Source organism: Symphalangus syndactylus, chromosome 1 (genome assembly GCF_028878055.3).
Source record: "Symphalangus syndactylus isolate Jambi chromosome 1, NHGRI_mSymSyn1-v2.1_pri, whole genome shotgun sequence".
NCBI classification, from domain to species: Eukaryota; Metazoa; Chordata; class Mammalia; order Primates; family Hylobatidae; genus Symphalangus; species Symphalangus syndactylus.
Genome location: NC_072423.2, coordinates 113,478,878 through 113,504,039, shown reverse-complemented (window position 1 = coordinate 113,504,039; position 25,162 = coordinate 113,478,878). Strand labels below are relative to the sequence as shown.

Here is a 25,162-nt window from a genome sequence, read left to right as displayed (position 1 = left end):
TAGCCTCCCGGGTAGCTGGGATTAAAGGAGCCCACCAACACACCCGGCTAAGTTTTGTATTTTTAGTAGAGATGAGATTTTACCATGTTGGCCAGGCTGGTCTCGAACTCCTGACCTCAAGTGGTATGCCTGCCTCAGCCTCCTGAAGTGCTGGGATTACAGGTGTGAGCCACTGCACCTGGCCTATCTTTTGTATCTGGCTTAATGGTTTTTGGTCTCACTATGTTGCCCAGGGTGGAGTGCAGTGGCTATTCACAAGACACGATCACAGCACATTACAGCATTGAACTCCTGGGCTCAAGTGATCCTCCTGCCTCAGTCTCCTGAGTAGCTGAGACTACCTGTATGTGCCCAACTAGCATACTGCTTTTGAGGTTCACCTATGTTGCAGAATGTATCAGTACTTTAATTCCTTTTTTACTGCTAACATTCCACTGCACAGATATACTACATGATGATTTTTATCATCAGTTGAACATTTGGATTTTTTCCACTTTTCAGCTATTATAATAAACACGGCTGTGAATATTCACATGAAGTTATTCTATGAAAGGGCCATATATGTAAAATGACCCCCAAATGCAGAAGGAGCTGAGAAACCAAAGAACAAGGCAGACAAATCCAGTTTATCAGCAGAGGGCAATTTATTAGGGAACTGATGGACACAAGCATGGTCTTGGTCAGCAACAAGTCAGGTAGATCTCCACACCATTATTCCCCAGACCCAGGACTTATATACCATAGGAAAAAGGGTATGTGCACTATAGACACAATGAAAGGCAACCCTCTATAACAGGCCAGGATGAGTTGTGCAATAACATCAAGGTTGCTTTGACCTAAAGGTAGGATATATTGTGAGTACATATTCTTAAAGACAGTAAATAAACAAGGAATCAGGAGGTATTCACAGGACTGCAGTTAATCTGAGGTCAACATGGCAGATTAGCATCCAAGATGGAGTCACTTTTGTCACCACACAAGAGTTTGTGTAGAACTATGTTTTCATTTATTTTGGGTAGATAGCTATGAACTGAATGGGTTGAGTCATATAGTATTTATTTATTTATTTATTTATTTAGAGACAGGGTCTTGTTCTTGTCACACACTGGAAGTGCAGTGGCGCGATGTCAGCTCACAGCAACTTCCACCTCCTGGGTTCAAGCAATTCTCGTGCCTTAGCCTCCTGAGTAGCTGGGATTACAGGCGTGTACCACCACGCCCAGCTAATTTTCTGTATTTTTAGTAGAGATGAGGTTTCACCATGTTGGCCAGGCCGGTCTCAAACTCCTGGGCTCAAGTGATTTGCCTACCTCGGCCTCCCAAAGTGCTGGGATTACAGGCTTGAGTCACTGCACCCGGCCTAGGTTTAACATTTTAAGAAACTGCCAAACTATTTTCCAAAATGACTGCCCCATTTTACATTCCCACTAGCAATGTATGAGGGTTCCTATTTCCTCACATCCTTGCCAGCACTTGTTACTGTCAGTCTTTTTGATATAGCCATTTTAGTGGCTATGTAGTGGTATCTCATGGTGGTATTTTCTTTTTGAGATAGAGTCTCGCTCTGTCACCCAGGCTGGAGTGCAGTGGCACGATCTCGGCTTACTGCAACTTCTGCCTCCTGGGTTCAAGTGATTCTTCTGTTTCAGCCTCCCTAATAGCTGGGACTACAGGCTGGGACCACCAAGCCTGTCTAATTTTTGTATTTTTAGTAGAGATAGGGTTTCATCATATTGGCCAGGCTGGTATTGAACTCCTGACCTTGTGATCTGCCCGCCTCGGCCTCCCAAAGTGCTGGGATTACAGGCGCGAGCCACTGCACCCAACCCTCATTGTGGTTTTAATTTGTACTTCTCTAATAATGTTGAGCACTTATATACGCATGTTAGCCATTCCAATGTCTGCTTTGATAAGATGTCTATTCCAATATTCTGCCTTTTTTTTTTTTTAAGAGACAGGGTCTCAGCCAAGCACGGTGACTCATGCCTGTAATCCCAACACTTTGGGAGGCCAAGGCAGGTGGATCATTTGAGGCCGGGAGTTCGAGACCAGCCTGGCCAACATGGTGAAACCCCATCTCTACTAAAAATATAAAAAATTAGCCAGGCGTGGTGGCGGGCGCCTGTAGTCCCAGCTACTCAGGAGGCTGAAGCAGGAGAATCGCTTGAACCCGGGAGGTGGAGGTTGCAGTGAACCGAGATCGTGCCACTGCACTCCATTCTGGGCAACAGGGCAAGACTCTGTCTCAAAATAAATAAATAAATAAAAATAAAATCCTGGACTGAAGTGATCTGCCTGCCTCAGCCTCCCAAAGTGCTGGGATTACAGGCATGAGCCACCATGCCCGACCAATACCAGGTTTTAATTGATAAGTAAGCAAGGATAAGGAACAGATTCTGTACACGTGGAAAAATACAGAGAAAATTTATATGCTAGTGATTAAAGAAATGTCCATTTTCACACTAGAATCATTTTTATGGACCATATCACACTTTACGATCCTGTTTTTCTTTTTTTTTTGTTTTTTGTTTTTTTTTTTGAGACAGAATCTTGCTCTGTCGCCCAGGCTGGAGTGCAGTGGCGCGATCTTGGCTCACTGCAAGCTCCGCCTCATGGGTTCACGCCATTCTCCTGCCTCAGCCTCCAGAGTAGCTGGGACTACAGGCGCCTGCCACCGTGCTCGGCTAATTTTTTGTATTTTTAGTAGAGATGGGGTTTCACCGTGGTCTCGATCTCCTGACCTCGTGATCCACCTGCCTCGGCCTCCCAAAGTGCTGGGATTACAGGCGTGAGCCACCGCGCCCGGCCTGATCCTGTTTTTCTACCCCTGTATTAGTCCATTCTCACACAACCACCACTATTAAATTAATTAAAAAATAAGTTAAACCCAAAGTTGACAGAGCAAAATCTCTGCATCGTTGTCAACTGGCTCCATCATTCTGAAGAACAACCTGATAATGTGCCAGGGCCAGTTCCCACTGTAATTCAGTAATTCCATTAGAGGGTATAAACTAAAATGTCATCATCCCTGACTTCTCACAGGCCCCTGTGCTGGTTTATTTACAGCACTTATCGTGGTCTATCTAAGTTGAATATGTCCTTTGTCGATTCTGTTGATTGCCTGTCTTCTCCCCCAGAATGTAAGTTCTATGAGCTCTGCCAGTGACCTGGTTTGTCAGTTCTAAACAAACAAGTACTTATCTCCACCTGCAATAGGTAGAATATATAAAATTTATAACAGCATAATTGATAACTATAAAAACCAGAACCTACATGCCCAGAGGATAACTAAACAAACTAGAATATAATGATAGCATAAAATGCTGAATAGCTTTTTTTTTTTTTTTTTGAGACTAAGTTTTGCTCTTGTTGCCCAGGCTAGAGCACAATGGTGCGTTCTCTGCTCACTGCAACCTCGGCCTCCCGGGTTCAAGTGATTCTCCTGCCTCAGCCTCCCAAGTAGCTGGGATTACAGGTGCCCACCACCACGCCCAGCTAATTTTTGTATTTTTAGTAGAGAAGGGGTTTCACCATATTGGCCAGGCTGCTCTTGAACTCCTGACCTCAGGTGATCCACCAACCTTGGCTTCCCAAAGTGCTGGGATTACAGGCGTGAGCCACTGTGCCCGGCCCTGAATAGCTATTAAACATAAAATATTTAAGGGGAGGCTGAGGCAGGAGGATCTCTTGAGCCTAGGAGTTCAAGACTACCCTGGGCAGCAAAGCAACACCCCGTTTCTACAAAAAAATTAAAAACTTAGCCAGGTGTGGTGGTGGGCCCTGTAGTACCAGCTACTCAGAATGCTGAGGTAGGAGGATCACTTGGAATTCACGTGAGCTAAGAAGTGCCACACTGCACTCCAGCCTAGGCAACAGAGAGAGAGAACCTGTCTCAAAAAAATAGTAAAAACATTTATAAACTAAGTGAAGAAACATGATAGCAACATTTATGTCATGTAAAAAATGGTGCCTTGCCCATTCAAAACCGTAGCTCAAGTGAAGTTTGTATAAATACTGAAGTCTTAGTCAAAGAATCATTAGATTCTTTAATAACTACTTTCTCTTAATGGCACTCATAACTTTCAAATATTCTATCAGGTCTACAGTATTTTGAGAATAAAAGCAGCTTACTGTTTCAGAGGGATAACATACACAATGGTATGATTTGAAGAGAAGTGTGATAAATTTTTCCCAAACACTAAAAATCCAAGAAGTTAAAATTAAACAACAGATATGAGCTGGGCATGGTGACACGCACCTGTAATCCCAGCTACTTGGGAGACTGAAGTGGGAAGAGCCCTTGAGCCCAGAGGGTCGAGGCTGCAGTAAGCTATAACCACACCACTGCAGTCCAGCCTGAGCAGCAGAGAGAGACCATGTCTCAAAACAAAGAAAAGAGGCTGGGCACAGTGGCTCATGCCTGTAATCCCAGCACTTTGGGAGGCCAAGGCAGGCAGATCACCTGAGGTCAGGAGTTCAAAACCAGCCTAGCCAATATGGTAAAACCCCGTCTCTACTAAAAATACAAAAATTAGCTGGGCACAGTGGCACGTGCCTGTAATCCCAGCTACTCGGGAAGGTGAGGCAAGAGAATAGCTTGAACGCGAGAGGCGGAGGTTGTGCTGAGCCAAGATCACGCCACCACTGCACTCTAGCCTGGGTGACAGAGCAAGACTCCATCTCAAAAAAAAAAAAAAAAAAAAAAAAAAAGGCTGGGCACAGTAGCTCACACACCTATAATCCTAGCACTTTGGGAGGACAAGGCAGGTGGATCACGAGGTCAGGAGATCAAGACCATCCTGGCTAGCATGGTGAAACCCTGTCTCTACTAAAAATACAAAAAATTAGCCAGGCGTGGTGGCGGGCGCCTGTAGTCCCAGCTACTTAGGAGGCTGAGGCAGGAGCATGGCATGAACCCGGGAGGCAGAGCTTGCAGTAAGCCGAGATCGCGCCACTGCACTCCAGACTGGGCAACAGAGCAAGACTCTGTCTCAAAAAAAAAAAGAAAAAGAAAAAAACAGCTATGTAAGTTCCTTAGTATACAGCAAAATAGTATTTTTTCATTTTCTTTAAGATAAAATTCATTGTAGTATAATTTATATACCAAAAAAGCAACCATTTTAAGAGAATACACCTGGTGTCTACTCTGAGGTGACTTCAACTGAGGGGCTGAGTGGGACTAGTTGTCATCTACAGGATGCGGGGCAACAGCTCACCTCCTGCAGTCTTCACAGGTGAGGAAGGCACCAGCTCCTCGCCAAGGCCCAGTCAGTCTGGCAGCAAGAACATCCCTTACCCCTCTCACCAAGGCCATACACACCTGTGCCTACACAGGGCCTCATGTGGCCAAGGCCCTGGTGCTAGGCCCTTGATGGCTAGGATTTGTTAGCATAAAGGCAAGGCACCACAGAAACTAGAGAAGCCAAAGGTCCCCACCTTTGGGTGGGGAGCCGGCCTCTGGGTTCCATGACTGTCAGTCAGCAAGTGTGGACTGTGGAGTGAGGCACAGTTACTTACAGCTTGCTGTGCAGCCTGTGTGCTTCCAAACCTCTCTAGGTCTGTTTCCTCGCTGGACTCATAGGGAAAGGGAAAGTACCTTTCCAGGATGGAAATTGAACAAGACAACCCATAGGAAGCCCCAGTGTGGAAACTTACTTTATTCCAGTCATGATTATCCTAGTTGTCACCTTGCACACCTGCCATCTGGTGCTATCTCCTGGCTGGCACATCTATACCCACTCTGGCTCTGAAAGGCATGTCAACCAAAAATGGGCAGCTGGGGCTAAGGCATATTTAAACAAAGGCTCCGAAGGACCCCTTTCACTTGGGTCTAGCATCCAGCCTCTCTTTCAGCAGAGGCAGGATCGTGGTCCCTTGTGTTTTCTGAATAGGGCCCAGGGCAGCCAAGTCATGCCATCACTGCAGCACTCAACCCTCTGGTCACAGTGGAGTCGCCGGTCTAGCCTGAAATATTACTACAGAGGAGAAAGACCCATTCCTGCTATGTTGCTCTATCTTCCACATCCAAAAACAGTCCTATGTAGCTTCAGCTGCTCCGAAATCAGGTCACAGAACAGCAGGAGACATTCCTTTGGCAAAAAAGGACACGCTTTTGTCCTGTATCTTATACTGGTAAGTGAAGCTCTGATCCCGCTGGGCTGTGGGCTGTGATGGTCTCCTCCACAGGATCCTCAGCTACAGAGACAGAGAAGAATGAAAGAGGAGCAGCCACCCCAGGACCTGCTCCACTGGGAACCCCACCCTGCCTTCTCTGTGACCTTCAGCTGAGGCCTCTGTGAGATGACAGTCAGATGTGCCATCTGGTAATGGGGCCAACTTGTAAAATAAAGCCTATCACCAGCTAACTACAAATAAAGGGTTCCCCTCCATTACAGTAGTCATATTGGCTCAATATAGAAAATGTGAAAGAGGAAAAAAAAAAAGGAAACGGAAGGAAAAAGTCTTTCAGAGGAAGACCCTTAAAGTATTTTTATTTTTATTTATTTATCTATTTTGAAGCAGAGTCTCACTCTGTTGCCCAGGCTGGAGTGCAGTGGCGCAATCTTGGCTTACTGCAACCTCCACCTCCTGGGTTCAAGTGATTCTCCTGCTTCAGCCTCCCAAGTAGCTGGATTACGGGTGCGCATCACCATGCCCGGGTAATTTTTGTATTTTTAGTAGAGGCGGGGTTTCACTACGTTGGCCAGGCTGGTCTGGAACTCTGACCTCAGGTGATCCGCCCACCTCGGCCTCCCAAAGCGCTGGGATTACAGGCGTGAGCCACTGCGCCCGGTCCCTTTGTTCTTTCTTCTAAGCACGGTTTTGTACTTGTGGGCTAGCCTAATTTTAAAAATCACATTAGAATTTATACATTCAATACAGAGGCCCAGGAAGGCTAGACACCTGTTTTGATGATGTTTCTGCTGACTACAATGCTCTGGGGGTTTGGCTGAAGAGAGGCCACAGCTGCCCAGCAGCACCTTCTCCTCAGGCCCTGCTGCAGCACTACAGACATAGCACTGCTGGGCTTGGTCCTCTGTGTGACCTACCAGACTTGCCTCTGAAGGACTCTGGGGCAAGACTCCTAGCCACTCTTACTGGGTCAGGAGTGCTCAACTTGAAGTTAACCAGGAAGCTTTGGTGGAGGCTTGGGAGTGGTTCCAGAAGAGAAGTTTGAGAAGGCACAGAGCCACACGGCAGCCCATTTAAAGGGGTAGAATCCAGCTTCCCTCCCAGGGCAGGACTCTCAGTTTCTGCCCAAGTACTCCAATTGTTCTGGTAAGTGGAAGCAGTTGGGGCAGCAACCCTGGTCCATGGGTACGGCCTCCCCAAGTCGTTTTTCTTTTTTCTCTTTTTGAGACAGAGTCTCACTCTGTCTCCCAGGCTGGAGTGCAGTGGTGAGATCTTGGCTCACTGCAACCTCCGCCTCCTGGGTTCAAACTATTCTCCTGCCTCAGCCTCCCGAGTAGCTGGGACTACAGGCCTGCACCACCATGCCTGGCTAATTTTTGTATTTCTATTAGAGATGGGGTTTCACCATGTTGGCCAGGCTGGTCTCGAATTCCTAACCTCAAGTGACCAGCCCGCCTCGGCCTCCCAAAGTGCTGGGATTACAGGCGTGAGTCTCCACCTGTAAAACGAACAGGCCGGGGCTGGGCGCGGTGGCTCACGCTTGTAATCCCAGCACTTTGGGAGGCCGAGGCGGGCGGATCACGAGGTCAGGAGATCGAGACCACGGTGAAACCCCGTCTCTACTAAAAATACAAAAAAAAAAATTAGCCGGGTGTGGTGGCGGGCGCCTCTAGTCCCAGCTACTCGGAGAGGCTGAGGCAGGAGAATGGCGTGAACCCGGGAGGCAGAGCTTGCAGTGAGCAAAGATTGCACCACTGCACTCCAGCCTGGGCGACAGAGCAAGACTCCATCTCAAAAAAACAAACAAACAAACAAACAAACAAAAAAACAAACAGGCCGGGCATGGTGGCTCACGCCTGTAATCCCAGCACTTTGGGAAGCAAAGGGGGCGGGGGGGGTGGATCACGAGGTCAGGAATTCAAGACCAGCCTGGCCAACATGGTGAAACCCCGTCTCTACTAAAAATATTTTAAAAATTAGCCGGGCATGGCAGTGGGTGCCTGTAATCCCAAGTACTCGGAAGGCTGAGGCAGAGAATTGCTTGAACCTGGGAGGCGGAGGTTGCAGTGAGCCAAGATCGTGCCACTGCACTCCAGCCTAGGTGACAGAGCAAGACTCCGTCAAAAAAAAAAAAGGAACAGTGTTGACCTGAATAGACGATGCCTGCTGCAGTACTGCAGAGGAATTTTGCTGTTATTTCATGGCATGCCCCCTGCATTCCACTCTAGACTGCTGTCTCCTCTTTAAGAGTGCTCCACTTTGGTCACAAATGGGACTCCCATGGAAAACGTGCGCTGGTCCATGAGGCTAAGTGCCATCTGGAGCAGGTCTATTACCTGAAGTCTCACAATTTCCAGTGTTTCCCTTCCACCTGAAGTCATGTCCCAATCAGACAGTCCCTCAGGCCTGACTCTCCCCTATGCAGTCAAGAATCATAGGTACACAGGCAAGCAGCCCATTGCCCAGGAGGCCCCTGCATACCTGCCCATGCACATCCCTGCAGAAGCCAGTGGCCAGGCCCTCAGCCCGCAGGATCAGGTGGCTCTGATGACTTAGGCCATTCAGCAGGATGTTATTCTCCTCATCCTCCACATCTCCACTGTCGTGCACGAGGACCACCATGTTTCCCTGCATCAGATACAAGATGGAAGCCTGCTCCTTACTGGAAGGGACACCCAGAGTCAGGGAGTGCCAGCCTCTCGTTGCCTCCACTCCCCTGTACATCCTCTCACAGATCACCCTCCCTGCTGCTGCTACAGCCAGCCCCTACCTGTGCTCCCAGACCCTAATTCCAGTCACCTACTGGACAACTTCACCCATATTTCACCCATAATGAGCCAACCCATATTTTCAGCTCACTTCATCTAAACCAACAGTCTTCAAAATTAGCTCAATCTCCTGAATTCCTGAATGTTACTAAAAGTGTCACCATCCTGCCAGGCACCCACTCATTCAGTCGAGAGTTCCTGAATACTTAGAGTGTACCAGATCCCACAGTAGGAATAACAAGTGAGAGATATGGGCCCAGGAGACAGACAGATGCTGACAATACAGAATGATAAGACCAAGGGAGAGGGAAGCATGAGGTGTATGGGAGCACAACGAAGAGGCATCCCCTCTAACCCGGAGGAGCAGGTCAGGAGGTGAGCTCATGTGAGCTGAATCTCAGAGGGCAAGTAGGAGTTAGCCAAGCCAAAATGCAGGGGAAGGTCAACCCTGCCAAAAAGTGACAGCTTGAATAATGAGTTCTTTCAAAGGAATACTGTTCAGTTGTTAAAAAGAATAAAGCTGGCCGGGGACAGTGGTGCACACCTGTAATCCCAACACTTTGGGAGGCCAAGGCGGGAGGATCATTGAGCCAAGGAGTTCAACACCAGCCCGGGCAACATAGTGAGACCCTGTCTGTATTTTTAAAGTATAGTAATAAAAGGCCAGTCACGGTGGCTTACGCCTGTAATCCCAGCACTTTGGGAGGCCGAGGTGGGTGGATCACCTGAGGTCAGGAGTTCAAGACCAGCCTGGCCAACATGGTGAAACCCCATCTCTACTAAAAAAAAACACAAAATTTAGCTGGGCATGGTGGTATGTGCCTGTAATCCCAGCTACTTGGGAAGCTGAGGCAGGAGAATCACTTGAACCTGGGAGGTGGAGGTTGAGTGAGCTGAGGTCACTGAGGTCGCACCACTGCACTCTAGCCTGGGCAACAAGAGCAAAACTCCGTCTCAAAAAAAAAAAAGAATAGTAATAAAAAAGAAGGTCGCCCACAGTGGCTCACGCTTGTAATCCCAGCACTTTGGGAGGCCGAGGTGGGCGGATCACGACGTCAGGAGATTGAGACCACGGTGAAACCCCGTCTACTAAAAATACAAAAAATTAGCCGGGCATGGTGGGGGGCGCCTGTAGTCCCAGCTACTTGGAGAGGCTAAGGCAGGAGAATGGCGTGAACCTGGGAGGCGGAGCTTGCAGTGAGCCAAGATCGCGCCACTGCACTCCAGCCTGGGTGACAGAGCGAGACTCCGTCTCAAAAAAATAAAAATAAATAAATAAATAAAAAAGAATAAGTGGCTCCTGTAGGGGTGCAAAGCAGCGTGGTCAGGCCGGGGTCTGAGCTGGGGTTCTGTCCCTGCTGGGCTGAGGCCCCAGCTGGACTGCTGCCACAGAACTCAGCACCGAGTAACTCCGGGAGAAGCTGCAGTGGGACCCGGAGGTGAAGCATATGGAGGTGGAGGACGTGACCCTCAACCGTTGTGCCTGCAGCTTCCGAGTCCTGATGGTGTCGGCCAAGTTCGAGGGGAAGCTGCTGCTTCAGACACTCTGGCAGGTAAACATGTGCCTAGCTGGAGCCTCTCGCACATCCATGCTTTTGAGCAGAAAACCCTCATCCCAGAGCAGTTGGCCTGTGAACGGCAGAAAGGAGGGACTGGCATCTGCACAGCCATTAAATTATAAATCAGGACCAGAAAAAAAGGAAAAGAATGAAGCAGATCCATGTGTTATTTTTGGGCAATGGACAACAAAATATACTGTGTATTAATAAATGAAAAAAAAGAAATAGCGAACAGTGTGGATGGCAGATTACCAGTAATGTGAAGAAAAATGCAGGGAGACAAATATGTGCATATACTTCGAGAGGCCGAGGCAGGAGAATCACCTGAGCCCAGGAGTTCAAGATCAGCTTGGGCAACATAGTGAGACCAAGTCTCTACAAAAAGTAAAAATATAGAAAAAAAACAAATATGTGCATAATTGTACAGACTGGCTGGAAGGATGCACGTTGGAGGGAGGGAGAGGCAAGAGCACTTTTTGCTAAAGTACGCTTTATACTCTTCCTTCTTTTTCTTTTTTTTTAAACGATGCCCAAGTTTTACTTTTTCAACTAAAATTAGTATTCTTACAAAAAGAGGGTGGTAGCAGGTCACAGACCCAGCTGGGCTGCAGAAGGTGGCTTTGGCTACTTACTGTCACCCCTTAATCCTAACTGTGCCTTCCACACCCCTAACAGTTCCTCCTCCTCCCATTCTTTCTGCATTACCCTGGTTCCTGGCTCTGCAACTGTAGCCAGGACGGCCTCAGAAGTTCCCTGAACAGAGCTTCCAGGCAGGACTTTGCATACAGGTGTTCAACACACACTGCTGGAAACCCACACACCTGGTTAACTCAGTTAGCTTATCTCTCCCATTGCTCTGTACGCTCAGTCTGACTGCACCATACCACTGTCCACACGTTCCTGCCAGCTACACCATCACACACTGACAAGTGGCTACTGTGGGCTAGACACCGTGCTGGCATGTTACAAGCTTCACCTCACTTTACTCTTGCAGTCAGGTACCTGTGAGGTAGGCACCACAGCCATTCCTATTTTATTGATTGTCTATTATTATTGTTAAAAACCCTATTATGGCTACTAAGTGCAGTAGTATTTACATCTAAATGATCACAACCAGTTACAGATTTCTTTGTTCCTTCTCTGTTCCCACTGCTGCACTTGACTAACCATAAGAAAACAAAAACAAAAACTCTAAAATCTCTATTATGGCAAAAATCTCTATTTGTCTCTCATAACTTGGTAATCAGGGTAATATTGTATATCCTATACTTGTATTGCCCTTTACAATTTTTAAATTAGTGCATACTCATTATCTTAGCTGATCTATAAAATACACTCAGGGATGATAATAACTTGCCCCAGGACACACAGGCTATTCTGACAGACCTGGGACTGCAGCGGTGCCACACATAACCAGCCCCACTGAATGCAATGTTGATCATCCCTTTATTTTGGGGGACGTTACTTTTCAGCAATGGCAGGTAAGGGAAAGCAGGTGGCTGCAAAAGCTTTCTGGGCCTGCCAGAGTAAAGCCAAAACCCCAAGCAAATAAAAAGATCACAGCAAGCAAGTGAGGTCTGGACCTGTCTGAGTTCTTGGAGGTCACAGGTGGGCGCAGAGAAGGCAGTTCCATGAGTACCTTTAGTTCCCAGCACACAGTGGCTCTGCAGTAGTGAATGAAGTCTAGCACAGCCACCGCCCCCATGCCCAGGCTCAGGAGCACACTGATGTCGTCCACTAGCAGCACCGGGTACGTCCACCGAGCCTCTCCACTGTCTATTGGCTTCAGGGCCTCCCGTACAAACTCAAACAATGGTTTCAAGTTCCCAGCATTAGCCTCCCTGGAGAGACAGGACAAAAGTTATCAGACTTCACTCTCTCTACAGATGTTTATCAAGGACCAAGTAGCACAACAGGAGAGGGCTAAGGGGGACAAAGAACTATATCACAATTCTTGGCAACAAAGAGTTCATGATCTGGTTAGAAAGAAAAGGCATGCACATGTACAGGAGTAATTCAAATATTTCTTGAGGCCTACTAAGTATAAAGTACTGTGTTAGAAACTGGGAAACACAAAAATAAACAGCTCCCAGGGCCGTTAAGAGACACCATACATAGCTGGGTGCAGTGGCTCACACCTGTAATCCCAGCACTTTGTGAGGCTGAGGCGGGTGGATCACTTGAGGTAAGGAGTTCGAGACCAGCCTGGCCAACAATGGTGAAACCCCGTCTCTACTAATACAAAAATTAGCCAGCTGTGGTGGCGCACACCTGTAATACCAGCCACTTGGGAGGCTGAGGCAGGAGAATTACTTGAACCTGGGAGGTGGAAGTTGCAGTGAGCCACGACTGAGATCATCCCACTGTACTCCAACCTGGGCAACAAAATGAGACTCTGTCTCAAAAAAAAAAAAAGAGACACCATACAGCCTCTCAACCCAAGAGCTTAAGGAATCTGGAAGATCAACTTGGATTGGGCAGGCAGAAGCCTTCCCAGGAGGTCATACACAGCTGGAAAAAGTTAAACAGGCCAGGCACAGTAGCTCACACCTATAATCTCAACACTTTAGGGTGCCAGCGGGGGAGGATCATTTGAACCCAGGAGTTCAAGAACAGCCTAGGCAACAGAGTGGGACTATATCTCTACAAAAAAATTTTCTTTTAAATTAGCCAGGCGTGGCGGTACGCCCCTGTAGTCCCAGCTACTTAGGAGGCTGAGATGAGAGGAGTGCTTGAGCCCAGGAGGTTGAGTTTGCAGTGAGCCGTGTTTGCCCCACTGCACTCCAGCCTGGACAACAGAGCAAGACCCTGTCTCAAAAAAAAAAAAAAGAAAATAAGAAGTTAAACAGCAACTCAGATGCCCTGATGGTGAGTGGCAGTGGCCTAAGGCTTCTGTATACATAACAGATTTGACCTGTTTCTGACACAAGCCAGCTTGCCTATCTCCATCTTCTCCAGTGACTACCCCGGCCATCATTTCTCAGCAATGAGTGGAGGAACAGAGCCCAGGGCCCAGGGCAACTGGCCTACTGCCTTATGCTCCAGGGATGAGCCCCTGGCATTGGGTTATCTTCACTAACGATGAAGACATCTCCCCATACCATGGGATGAGGTATAACCAGCCCCTGCCTTCAAATGAGGAAACCCCAAGTCAGAGATGCTAAGGGTGTGTGTGAAGTCACACACAGGGTCAGGAAACATGGCCTCACAGCCACCGCATAAGGGTGTGTGTGTCTGAGGGAGAAGGCAGTGGGGGGAAGTTCCTGTGTGGACCGCTTTGTAGTGGACGAAGAACAGCAGCCAAGCGGGGAGTCTTCACAGAGCTATGTTTGTGGCCAATGTTCAGAAAGGAGGAAAAGCAGGAAAACCAGTCCCAGCCCTGTGATGTTGAATACCAAACCAGGGGAAAAATTTTTTCTTAAATGTCTGAAAAAAGGCCGGGCGCGGTGGCTCAAGCCTGTAATCCCAGCACTTTGGGAGGCCGAGGCGGGTGGATCACGAGGTCAGGAGATCGAGACCATCCTGGCTAACACGGTGAAACCCCGTCTCTACTAAAAAATACAAAAAAATTAGCCGGGCGTGCTGGCGGGCGCCTGTGGTCCCAGCTACTCGGGAGGCTGAGGCAGGAGAATGGCGTGAACCCAGGAGGTGGAGGTTGCGGTGAGCCGAGATCGCGCCACCGCACTCCAGCCTGGGGGACAGAGAAAGACTCCGTCTCAAAAAAAAAAAAAAAAAAAAAAAATGTCTGAAAAGTAAATATTTTAGGCTTGCAGGTCATATAGTCTCTGTCCCAATTACTCAACTCTATTTGTTGCTGTAGTGCAAAAACAGCCAAGGATAACGTGCAAACAAATGAACATGGCTGTATTCCAATAAAACTTTATTTACAAAAAGTAAATTTTAAAAAAGGAATTTTAAAAAAGACAATTTAAAAAATATGAAACAAAACAAACAAAACAAATGTATTTACAAAAACAGGCAGCTGACCCATAGCCCATAGTTTGCCGTTACAGAGTCTCCACTGTTGCAGAGCACAGGTGTATACTAGGGCTCTAAGCCAGGGCTGGAAAACACAGCAAAGCATATCGTTCTGCCATCCTTCCAGCAAATGAACCTTTCTATAGCTTTTGGGACAAATGTCCACCCTCAGCCCCGTGATAAGAACCAGCATTTGAAAATGCTGCAACACCAGATGAAGTGTCTGACTCCTGAAGCCAGTTCCATCCTCCTGCACAATAAGAAGGAATCACATAGCAACCAGGAACCCTGCCTGGGCCCACCTGCCACGTGTGTGCTTCTGGGCTGGGCTGCAGGCTGACTGACCTACTGACCTGAGAAACTGCAGGGGGTGTGGCTCCTTTTGAGCCTGGAAGACGACGTCCACTGCAGACTTGAGTCCCTCGAGGAACACAAGCTGTCCACGCTCCCGCGCCACGGTCAGGCTGACACCCTAAACATGAAAAAGAGAGTGAGTTACTGTGCCTTGTAGGGGAACCCATCAGACTAGATGCCAGCTTGCAAGAGGGCACAAGACACCTTCCAAACTTGGCAGAAGTGTATCTGATCACCCAATGTACAGGGCTGTCTTCATTCCCCTGGGTGCTCCCAACCCACAATCCCCCATCTGTTTTCAGACGTGTATTTCCATTTAATTGTCACATTAAAAGAAAAACTAGCCAGGCATGGTGGCACATGCCTGGAGTCCCAGCTACTTGGGAGGCTGAGGCAGGTGGATCATTTGAGCCCAGGAGTTTGAGACCAGTCTGGGCAACATGGCGAGACCTCGTCTCTACAAAAAAAATTTAAAAAAATTAGCCAAGTGTGGTAGTTTGCACCTGTAGTCTCAGCAACTCAGGAGGCTGAGGCAGGAGGATCACATGCGCCCAGGAGGTCAAGGCTGTAGTGAGCCATGATCATGCTGCTGCACTCCAGCCTGAACAACAGAGTGAAACCCTGTCTCAAAAAGACACAAAAAATAAAAACCTAGGCCGGGCATGGTGGCTCACGCCTATAATCCCAGCACTTTGGGAGGCCAAGGTGGGCAGATCACCTGAGGTCAGGAGTTCAAGACTAGACTGGCCAACATGGTAAAACCACATCTCTACTAAAAATACAAAAATTAGCCAGGCATGGTGGCGGGTGCCTGCAATCCCAGCTACTCAGGAGACTGAGGCAGGAGAATTGCTTGAACCGGGAGGTGGAGGTTGCAGTGAGCCGGGATCACACCAGTGCCCTCCAGCCTGGGTGACAAGAGCGAAACTCTGTCTCAAAAACAAACAAACAAACAAACAAAAAACCCCACAAAAAACGGGATGCAGAAATTTAGTATGCCTATCCCTGCTCAGACTAGGACTTTTTTTTTTCTTTTCATTTTTTACTTGTCACTGACTTGAAGCTCAAGGACTTTTTTTGTTTTTGAGACAGTCTCTCACTCTATTGCCTAGGCTGGAGTGCAGTGACACAATCTCGGCTCACTGCAACCTCTGCCTCCTAGGTTCAAGTGAGTCTTGTGCCTCAACCTCTTGAGTGGCTGGGATTACAGGTATGCATCACCATACCTGGCTAATTTTTATTTATTTATTTGTTTATTTATTTATTTATTTTGAGATGGAGTTTCACTCTTGTCACCCAGGCTGGAGTGCAATGGTGCGATCTTGGCTCACTGCAACCTCCGCCTCCTGGGTTCAAGTGCTTCTCCTGCCTCAGCCTCCTGAGTAGCTGGGATTACAAGCATGTGCCACCACGCCCAGCTAATTTTTATATTTTTAGTAGAGATGGGGTTTCTCCATGTTGGTCAGGCTGGTCTTGAACTCCTGACCTCAGGTGATCCACTCACCTTGGCCTCCCAAAGTGTGGGATTACAGACGTGAGCCACCGCGCCCGGCCTAAAATTTTTTTTTTTTTTTCTGAGGCGGAGACTTGCTCTGTCGCCCAGGCTGGAGTGCAGTGGCGCCATCTCGGCTCACTGCAAGCTCCGCCTCCCGGGTTCATGCCATTCTCCTGCCTCAGCCTCCCGAGTAGCTAGGACTATAGGCGCCCACCACCACGCCCAGCTAATTTTTTGTATTTTTAGTAAAGACGGGGTTTCACCGTGTTAGCCAGGATGGTCTCGATCTTCTGACCTCGTGATCCGCCCACCTCGGCCTCCCAAAGTGCTGGGATTACAGGCGTGAGCCACCGCGCCCGGCAATTTTTTTATTTTTAGTAGAAACAGGGTTTCGCCATACTGACCAGGCTGGTCTCGAACTCCTGGCCTCAAGCGATCCACCTGCCGATATCAGGGAACCTGCCCCGATAGTCATGTAGGTTCTTTTCTATTTTCCCTAAGCATCAGCCGGCTTGAGAAATAAAGGGACAGAGTACAAAAGAGAGAAATTTTAAAGCTGGGTGTCCAGGGGAGACATCACATGTCGGTAGGTTCTGTGATGCCCCACAAGCTGCAAAACCAGCAAGTTTTTATTAGGGATTTTCAAAAGGGGAGGGAGTGTACGAATAGGGTGTGGGTCACAAAGATCATGTACTTCACAAGGTAATAGAATATCACAAGGCAAATGGAGGCAGGGCGAGATCACAGGACCACAGGACCGGGGCAAAATTAAAATTGCTAATGAAGTTTCGGGCACCATTGTCGCTGATAACATCTTATCACGAGACAGGGTTTTGAGAGCAACCAGTCTAATCACAATTTATTAGGCAGGAATTTCCTCTTCCTAATAAGCCTGGAAGCACTATGGGAGACTGGGGTCTATTTCACCCTTACAGCCTCGACCATAGAAGACGGCCACGCCTGGGGGGCCAGTTCAGAGACCCACCCCCAGGCGAATATTCTCTTTCCCAGGGATGTTCCTTGCTGAGAAAAAGAATGCAGCGATATTTCTCCCATTTGCTTTTGAAAGAAGAGAAATATGGCTCTGTTCCACCCGGCTCACCCAAGGTCAGAGTTTAAGGTTCTCTCTCTTGTTTCCTAAACGTTGCTGTTATCCTGTTCTTTTTTCAAGGTGCCCAGATTTCATATTGTTCAAACACACATGCTCTACAATTTGTGCAGTTAATGCAATTATCACAGGGTCCTGAGGCGACATACATCCTCCTTGGTTTACGAGATGACAGGATTAAGAGATTAAAGTAAAGACAGGCATAGGAAATTATAAAAGTATTAATTTGGGGAACTAATAAATGTCCATGAAATCTTCACAATCCACGTTCTTCTGTGATGGCTTCAGCCAGTCCCTCCATTTGGGGTCCCTGACTTCCCGCAACATGCCTCAGCCTCCAAAAGTGCTGGGATTACAGGTGTGAGCCACTGTGCCTGGCCTCAAGGACTTCTTAAATATGGTTCATGAACCACCATCCAATTAAGAAACCCTTTAAGATACCTGATTAAAATGTAGATTCCTGGCTGGGCATGGTGGTTCACGCCTGTAATCCCAGCACTTTGGGAGGCTGAAGCAGGTGGATCACCTGAGGTCAGGAGTTCAAGACCAGCCTGGACAACATGGTAAAACCCTGTCTCTATGAAAATACAAAATTAGCCGGGTATGGTGGCACATGCCTGTAATCCCAGCTACTTGGGAAACTGAGGCAGGAGAATCACTTGAACCTGGGAAGCGGAGGTTATGGTGAGCTGAGATCACACCATTGCACTCCAGCCTGGGCAACAAGAGTGAAACTCTGTCTCAAAAAAAAAAAAAAAGCAGACCCCTGGGTCTAATTCCAGAACGAGGGCAGAACTCAGGATCCACATCTCAACAAACACCAGGTATAGTGATGCATTCTAAATGTGCAACCCACTGCTCCACCTGTGCAGAAATAGGTCACATGGGGTTCGGCGTGGTGGCTCACACCTGTAATCCCAGCACTTTGGGAGGCTGAGGCAGGAGGATCCCTTGAGCTTAGGAGTTTAAGACCAGCCTGGGCAACATAGGGAGACCCATTCTCTAAAAAAAAAAAGAAAGAGGCAACATGTAACTCTTTAGACTTTCCATGCCCCTACATCAGGTCTCAATTGTTCATTCACACACAAAATGCCCAGGGTCTTCCAACGTCCAACACCATTTGTTCCAATAGCTGCAGCTGACAGAGAAAAAGACTCCTGATCATGACCCTTGCTCTTGCTCACTACCAGTCTATTTATGTAAGTGCAACAAGATGCCACAAGTATAGAAGCTCACGCTCCAGTACTTCACATGCCAAGTACTGTGCATGCCATTCCTGCTGTGCTGATCATCGTTCAAAGGTAAAATAAAAAGTAGCCAGTTTAGATATGCAAACACACAGCTGTCTCATCCTGAAACAGATCCAGTGGCCATAAAGCCATGCTACAGAGCCCTGGAATGCAACATGTTTTGTTTACATCCTGAGTGTTCTCCCTGGGCTCCTGCCCTGATGTCTAACACAGGAAGTTCTCCCTTCTCTGCAAAGGATGGGAAAGAAAGAATCTACCATTCACCTCCTCATTTGCTTCTGCCCAACAGAGAAGAGGCAGTGACTTGGTCCAATAGTAAGACTGGATTTTTTTTTTTTTTTATTTTTATGTATGTATGTATTGAGATGGAGTCTCAATTTCTGCCTCCCAGGTTCAAGTGCTTCTCATGCCTCAGCCTCCCAAGTAGCTGGGATTACAGGCGTGAGCCACCATGCCTGGATCCTCTGAGAAATAAATGAGTAGAACGCACGCCCCATGAATGAGATGATCCCAAAGTGTTAGGATTAAAGGCATGAGCCACCACCCCTGGCAGCCAAGAATTTTTATAATGACTAGGTCTTAGGTTTTGTCAAATGCTTTTTCTGCATTAAGTGACATGATCATATGAATTTGTTTCTTTTTTTTTTGAGATGGAGTCTCGCTCTGTCGCCCAGGCTGGAGTGCAGTGGCGTAATCTCGGCTCACTGCAAGCTCCGCCTCCCGGGTTCACGTCATTCTCCTGCCTCAGCCTCTCTGAGTAGCTGGGACTACAGGCGCTCGCCACCACGCCCAGCTAATTTTTTTGTATTTTTAGTAAAGACGGGGTTTCACTGTGGTCTCAATCTCCTGACCTCGTGATCCACCCACCTTGGCCTCCCAAAGTGCTGGGATTACAAGCGTGAGCCACCGCGCCCGGCCTGAATTTGTTTCGTTAGCCTATTGACATGGTGGATTACAATAGCTGATTTTCAAATGTTGAACCGGCTTTGCAAAACTGTAATAAACCCAAGTGTGGTGTACAGTTCTTCTTATACATTTCTGGACTTGATTTGCTTATATCTTGCGGGGGCGGGGTGGGGGAGTTGCATCTTTGTGAGATTTGTTTTCCTTTTTTTTGAAGCAGAGTCTCGCTCTGTCGCCCAGGCTGAAGTGCAGTGGCGCGATCTCAGCTCACTGCAAGCCCTGCCTCCCGGGTTCATGCAATTCTCCTGCCTCAGCCTCCCGAGTAGCTGGGACTACAGGCACCTGCCACCACGCCCGGCTAATTTTTTGTATTTTTAGTAGAGACAGGGCTTCACCGTGTTAGCCAGGATGGTCTCGATCTCCTGACCTTGTGATCCGCCCACCTCAGCCTCTCAAAGTGCTGGGATTACAGGTGTGAGCCACCGCGCCCAGCCTTTTTTTTCCTTTTTTGATTGAAACGCTGTGTCACTCTATAGGAGCATGCCAACCACCTGGCTAATTTTTGTATTTTTAGTAGAGATGGGGTTTTGCTATGTTGGCCAGGCTGGTCTCGAACTCCTGACCTCAGGTGATCTGCCCACCTCGGCCTCCCAAAGTGCTGGGATTACAGGCATGAGCCACCACGCCCGGCCCAAGACTGGCATTTTAAAGATCACTGCTGAAGAGTAGCCCAGTTCTCTCCCTCTCTAAGCCTGGCCTGTCCAAAAACAAACCAAAAAACAGCCCTTTAGCTTCCATTCTCAGGCAATGAAGTCCACCTAGTCACAGGTAATGGCCCAGGCTAGGTCAGGAAGTTCATCAGCCTCTTGGCCATCTTATTCTTGCCTGCCTGTGTCTGATGTGGTGAGGGGCAGGAAACAAAAGTCCCTCTCCCCACATTGGGGTCGGAAGCCCTAGACTTAGGGAAAGACAGTGGGAGGCATCCAATTTAGCAGCAGACCAAAGTGTGATCTCCAACCAAGGAGGACGAAAATCAAAACTCATACAGAGAAGGAGAAAACCTTAACTGGTCCAGAATGAGTAGAGAAGGGTTTGATTAATTAACATCTATAAACAGCAGGTCTGGTTCTGCAAAGTCTCAATTAATGAGACATGGTGAGATGCTACCTTAGCCCTTCAAGTAAGGGGTTCAGGATCCCAAGATTTCTTTTTTTTTTTTTCTTGAGACAGAGTCTTGCTCTGTCACCAGGCTGGAGTGCGATCTCGGCTCACTGCAACCTCTGGCTCCAGGGTTCAAGTGATTTTCCTGCCTCAACCTCCTGAGCAGCTGGGACTACGGGTGCGCGCCACCACGCCCAGCTAATTTTTGTATTTTTAGTAGAGATGGGGTTTCACCATATTGGCCAGAATGGTCTCCATCTCTTGACCTGGTGATCCGCCCATCTTGGCCTCCCAAAGTGCTGGGATTACAGGTGTGAGCCACCGCGCCCGGCCCAATATTTCTTTAGTCCCTCTTTTGCTAAGTTCTGTACAATGCAAACAGGAAAGCCAAGCTTTAGACCATGTGTGACATACACACTCACTCAGGGACCTCACCATGGAGCTCCAAAATATTTACCAGCTTCTGTCCCACGATATTGTAGTGGCTGAAGGACTGGATGAGTGCCACAAAGCAGACTTTACAATTAGCTAGAAAACAAAACAATTGATTTTAAATAAATCCTCTGGTTACAACCAGACTCACTGATTTCATACCTCTAAAAACAAAAGCACTGAGGCAAATCTAGAGACCCAGAGGCTTTGCAACTTCACTTATGCAATTTGATTCTAAGATGTACTTTTTTTCTTATTTAACAGTTATATCTTATTTTGCTGGTTCTAAGATATACTTCTGTTAGATGTAGTACTAGGTACTTATTATTATTATTATTATTATTATTATTATTATTATTATTATCATTTGAGATGGTCTCGCTCTGTTGTCTAGGCTAGAGTGGCACAATCATGGCTCACTGCAACCTCAACCTCTCTGGCCTCAAGTGATCTGCCCACCTCAGCCTCCCGAGTAGCTGGAACTATAGGCTAACTTTTGCATTTTATGTAGAAACAGGGTCTCCCTATATTGCCCAGGCTGGTCTCAAATCCCTGGCCGCAGATCATCCTCCCGCCTGGGCCTCCCGAACGCTGGGATTACAGATATGAGCCATTACGCCCAGCCATGCAGCAGCCATGTTCTTTAGGAAGCATCTACTGCCAGGACAAAGCGTCAATGGGGTCGAGTGCCCAGAGACCTCGAGATACACAAAGACCAAGGAGCAACAAAATCAGGAGGCCACATAGGACCTCAGTGAGGCAATGTCCACACAGTGGGTGGAGAAGGGGAACGTAGGACACAGAAACAGTGAGCACATGCCACTCTTTGGCAGGGCTGGGAACGAGATGGCCTAGTAATCTCTTAACCTAATAAAATAGCCCCCTAGGTATCCCAACACCAAGGTTTGGCTTGTAAATGCTGTTATTGCTTCCTTAAATAGTTTTGGTTTTTATTATTTCTGCACCCATCTTGGGTTTCTTTTCTACAGCATCAATGAGTCCCATACCTTTGAGGTAGAAGGAGAGAAAGTGGTGTACAAGGAAACTCCCATCTGTCTTGGCATCACAGAGTAGAGTCAGTTTCCCCTAAAAGTTACAAGGAACACAAAAAGGTTAGATTCCCTGGAAAGAGGTCAGCTTAGTGTAGAAATCTAGTCAATTGTGTCCACACCTAAATTTCTACACCTGAAGAGTTTATATTTTTAATGATATATATGCTAAGGTACCCTGAAAAGATGGAAATAAGTCAAAATTATGGAAAATCCATGATTAAAGTTATCACTTATTGTTACTCATGATAGGCAAGCATATCTCAGCCTCCACCTCCTCACAGCAAACAGAGAATAAAATTATTTCTCTTCCTCACTTCTCATGTTAGTTACTCAGGAACCAGTCTTAGGAAGAATTGGATCCTGAACAAAGGATGCTTTTACCATCAGACTCCAGTGAAAATCAGATTGCTAGGACTGGAAGAGGCCTTCAAAAGGCCTCCCCGCCAACTACTTTATATTCTGTTGCCAATTCTATTCTGTAGGGTGAGGGATAAGGGAGGAAGAAGCAGTTGTTGAGAGAGATGTCTGATAACAAAGTTCACCCAATGGCTCTGCTTCAGAGGCCTGATCATGCAGAGCTCTAGAAAGACCTCTAAGGGTGGTCTCTGCAGAGCCTGACTGTCCTGCTCCATTCACCTCTATTTCTGTCAGTGACAGGGAAGGTCAGGATCAAGTGGTATCATGCATGCCACCTCCTTGCTGTGTGACCTTCCACAAATGCCTAACTTCTCTGGGCTTCAGGTTTTTTCACTTACAAAATATGAAAGATCACATTGTCAGACCTTCAGGGTTACCCCTGGTGCTGTCATTTCCTGGTGCCCACTTGATTACTCCATTCTTTCATCTGGCCCTAGGCTGACTTTGGAAGTGCCAGTGGTAACTGGCAAGGTAATCATAGTCATTTGGACAAGAACTGCCTGGCAACTAAAATCCACAAGGATCTACTGAAAGCTACAATTTGGCACTATGGGGTCATAAAAAGGCTTTAGACACATAGTATCCTGGTTGCCTGGAGGAGTTTACCATTTCATTAGGAAGACAAAGATTATGAATAAACCAGCCTGGGCGTGGTGCCTCACGCCTGTAATCCCAGCACTTTGGGAGGCAGAGGTGGGCGGATCACCTGACGTCAGGAGTTCGAGACCAGCCTGGCCAACATGGTGAAACCCATGTCTCTTAACAAAAAATACAAAAAAAATTAGCCAAGTAATTAGCCGGGTGTGGTAGCGCACTCCTGTAATCCCAGCTACTTGGGAGGCTGAATAAGGGGAATCACTTGAACCCGGGAGGTGAGGTTGCAGGGAGCCGAGATCGCGCCAGTGCACTCGAGCCCGGGCGACTGAGCGAGACTCCATCAAAAAAAAAAATAATAATAATAATAACAATAAGCCAGGAGATACGCTCCTGAAAGAGGTTACTCCTATGTTAAAATGTGAAAGGTTTCAAGGTGCCCCGGAGTGTGAGCAGGAGGGTGGAGAGAACAGGCCAGCCTGGGGTGCCAAAGACGGACTTGGTCCAAGCCAATATTGGCTACGTCCTGCTTCTAACAGTTCTATTAGAGACCACGAGGAAGAGTAAGAACAGCAGCGTTCAATACAATGTGCCGATTGCTCCGGGGCGAGGTGGCGGTTAGGAAGCTCTCCAATGAAGATGGCGGCGATACGAACTCCCCTCTCCTCTCAGGCCTATTCCGCAGTCTCCTCTGAGCGCCTGGGACCCCCACCGCAGTGAACACGCACAGTGCGCCACAGTTCACGTCCGCGAATATAACCCAACCCCACTGTCTGCCATGCTTCCCACGGACTTTTTTTTTTTTGAGGCGGAGTCCCGCTCTGTCGCCCAGGCTGGAGTGTGGTGGCGAGATCTCGGGTCACTGCAACCTTCGCCTCCCGCGTTCAAGCAATTCTCCTGTCTCAGCCTCCTGAGTAGCTGAGATTACAGAAATGCGCCACCACGCCCGGCTAATTTTTGTATTTTTTGTAGAGACGGGGTTTCACCATGTTGGCCAGACTGGTCACGAACTCTTGATCCTGAGGTGATCCACCCGCCTCGGCCTCCCAAACTGCTGGGATTACAGGGGTGAACCACCTCGCCCGGCCGCTTCCCAGGGACTTTTAAGGACACGCACGGCCTTTGAGAATATGCGAGATGGCCCAGAAGCTCACTTTCGGCGGGCCCAAGTCTCCAGTCCAATCCCCGGGTCGCTCCTCTGCGGACTACAACTCCCAGGTGCCCCGTGCCGTGTCGTCGCGCCATTCACCGGGGTCGTGCGCACCGCCTCCCGGATGCAGTATTCCGCTGCCCTGCCAGGTCCGGCCCCCTTCCGGGCAGCGGGACCTCTTACCTGCTCCGCCCTGTCGGGGGTGGTGTTAAGCAGGTTATTAAGTTCCACGAACATTCCGAGCTCCTGGGACTAGCGCTCTGGAGGAGAACCTGGAGTGCTGCAGAGACCACGGAGACTGGAGAGCAAAACACACCTGACAGCCCGGCTCGCGCAAGGAAGCGCGCATGCGCAATGCCAGTTTTGCGAGCCAGCTACAGCCAATGAGGCGGGTGCCTCGGTGGGGCCGCTGCGCACGCGCGTAGACGTGCGTCGAGTCCCAGGTGGTGGGAAACAATGGGCTTCTCTGTGCGACTGCCCGCGGCCCCTGGCGGCTCATTCCGCGCAGATCGGCGTGGCGCCCGAGCCCTCCCAGTGGCCCCCAAGGCTCCAGGCGACCAAGTATTCTCCTTCCCTTGGCCTCGCTCTCTGCCCAGCCTCGGGCTCCTTTCCTCCACACGTGGCTCTCAAGCGCCTTCTGTATGCCCCACACTTCTGGGAGCTTGGGCTACATCGGTGAACAAAAACAAAGGACAGGGAATTATTATTATTATTATTTTTTTTTTTTAAATTGAGACGGAGTCTTGCCCTGTCGCCCAGGCTGGAGTGCAGTGGCGCGATCTCCGCTCACTGCAGGCTCTGCCTCCCGG

At 48.2% G+C, this 25,162-nt stretch overlaps 1 protein-coding gene and 1 pseudogene across 8 annotated transcripts; one reads left to right on the top strand and one right to left on the bottom strand.

Moving 5' to 3' along the window:
* Window positions 1–625: 625 nt before the first annotated feature.
* ELP6 (elongator acetyltransferase complex subunit 6) lies at window positions 626–24,733 on the bottom strand. 8 transcript variants are annotated; one of them, XM_055279258.2, is made up of 7 exons: window positions 24,537–24,733; window positions 22,148–22,226; window positions 21,166–21,236; window positions 14,791–14,909; window positions 12,099–12,300; window positions 8,614–8,760; window positions 626–6,195 (listed from the first exon to the last, which is right to left on the bottom strand). In XM_055279258.2, exons 1-7 carry the CDS (start codon window positions 24,588–24,590, stop codon window positions 6,067–6,069), a joined length of 801 nt encoding a protein of 266 aa, XP_055135233.1. In that variant the 5' UTR covers window positions 24,591–24,733; the 3' UTR covers window positions 626–6,066. The 8 variants fall into 8 exon arrangements, with proteins under 8 accessions (XP_055135233.1, XP_063466464.1, XP_055135256.1 ...); XM_063610394.1 differs by having other exon boundaries at window positions 8,614–8,784; window positions 24,537–24,719; XM_055279281.2 differs by lacking the exon at window positions 24,537–24,733 and adding an exon at window positions 24,190–24,345.
* On the top strand, window positions 9,214–10,581 carry LOC129491280 (bolA-like protein 2; annotated as a pseudogene).
* Window positions 24,734–25,162: the final 429 nt, after the last annotated feature.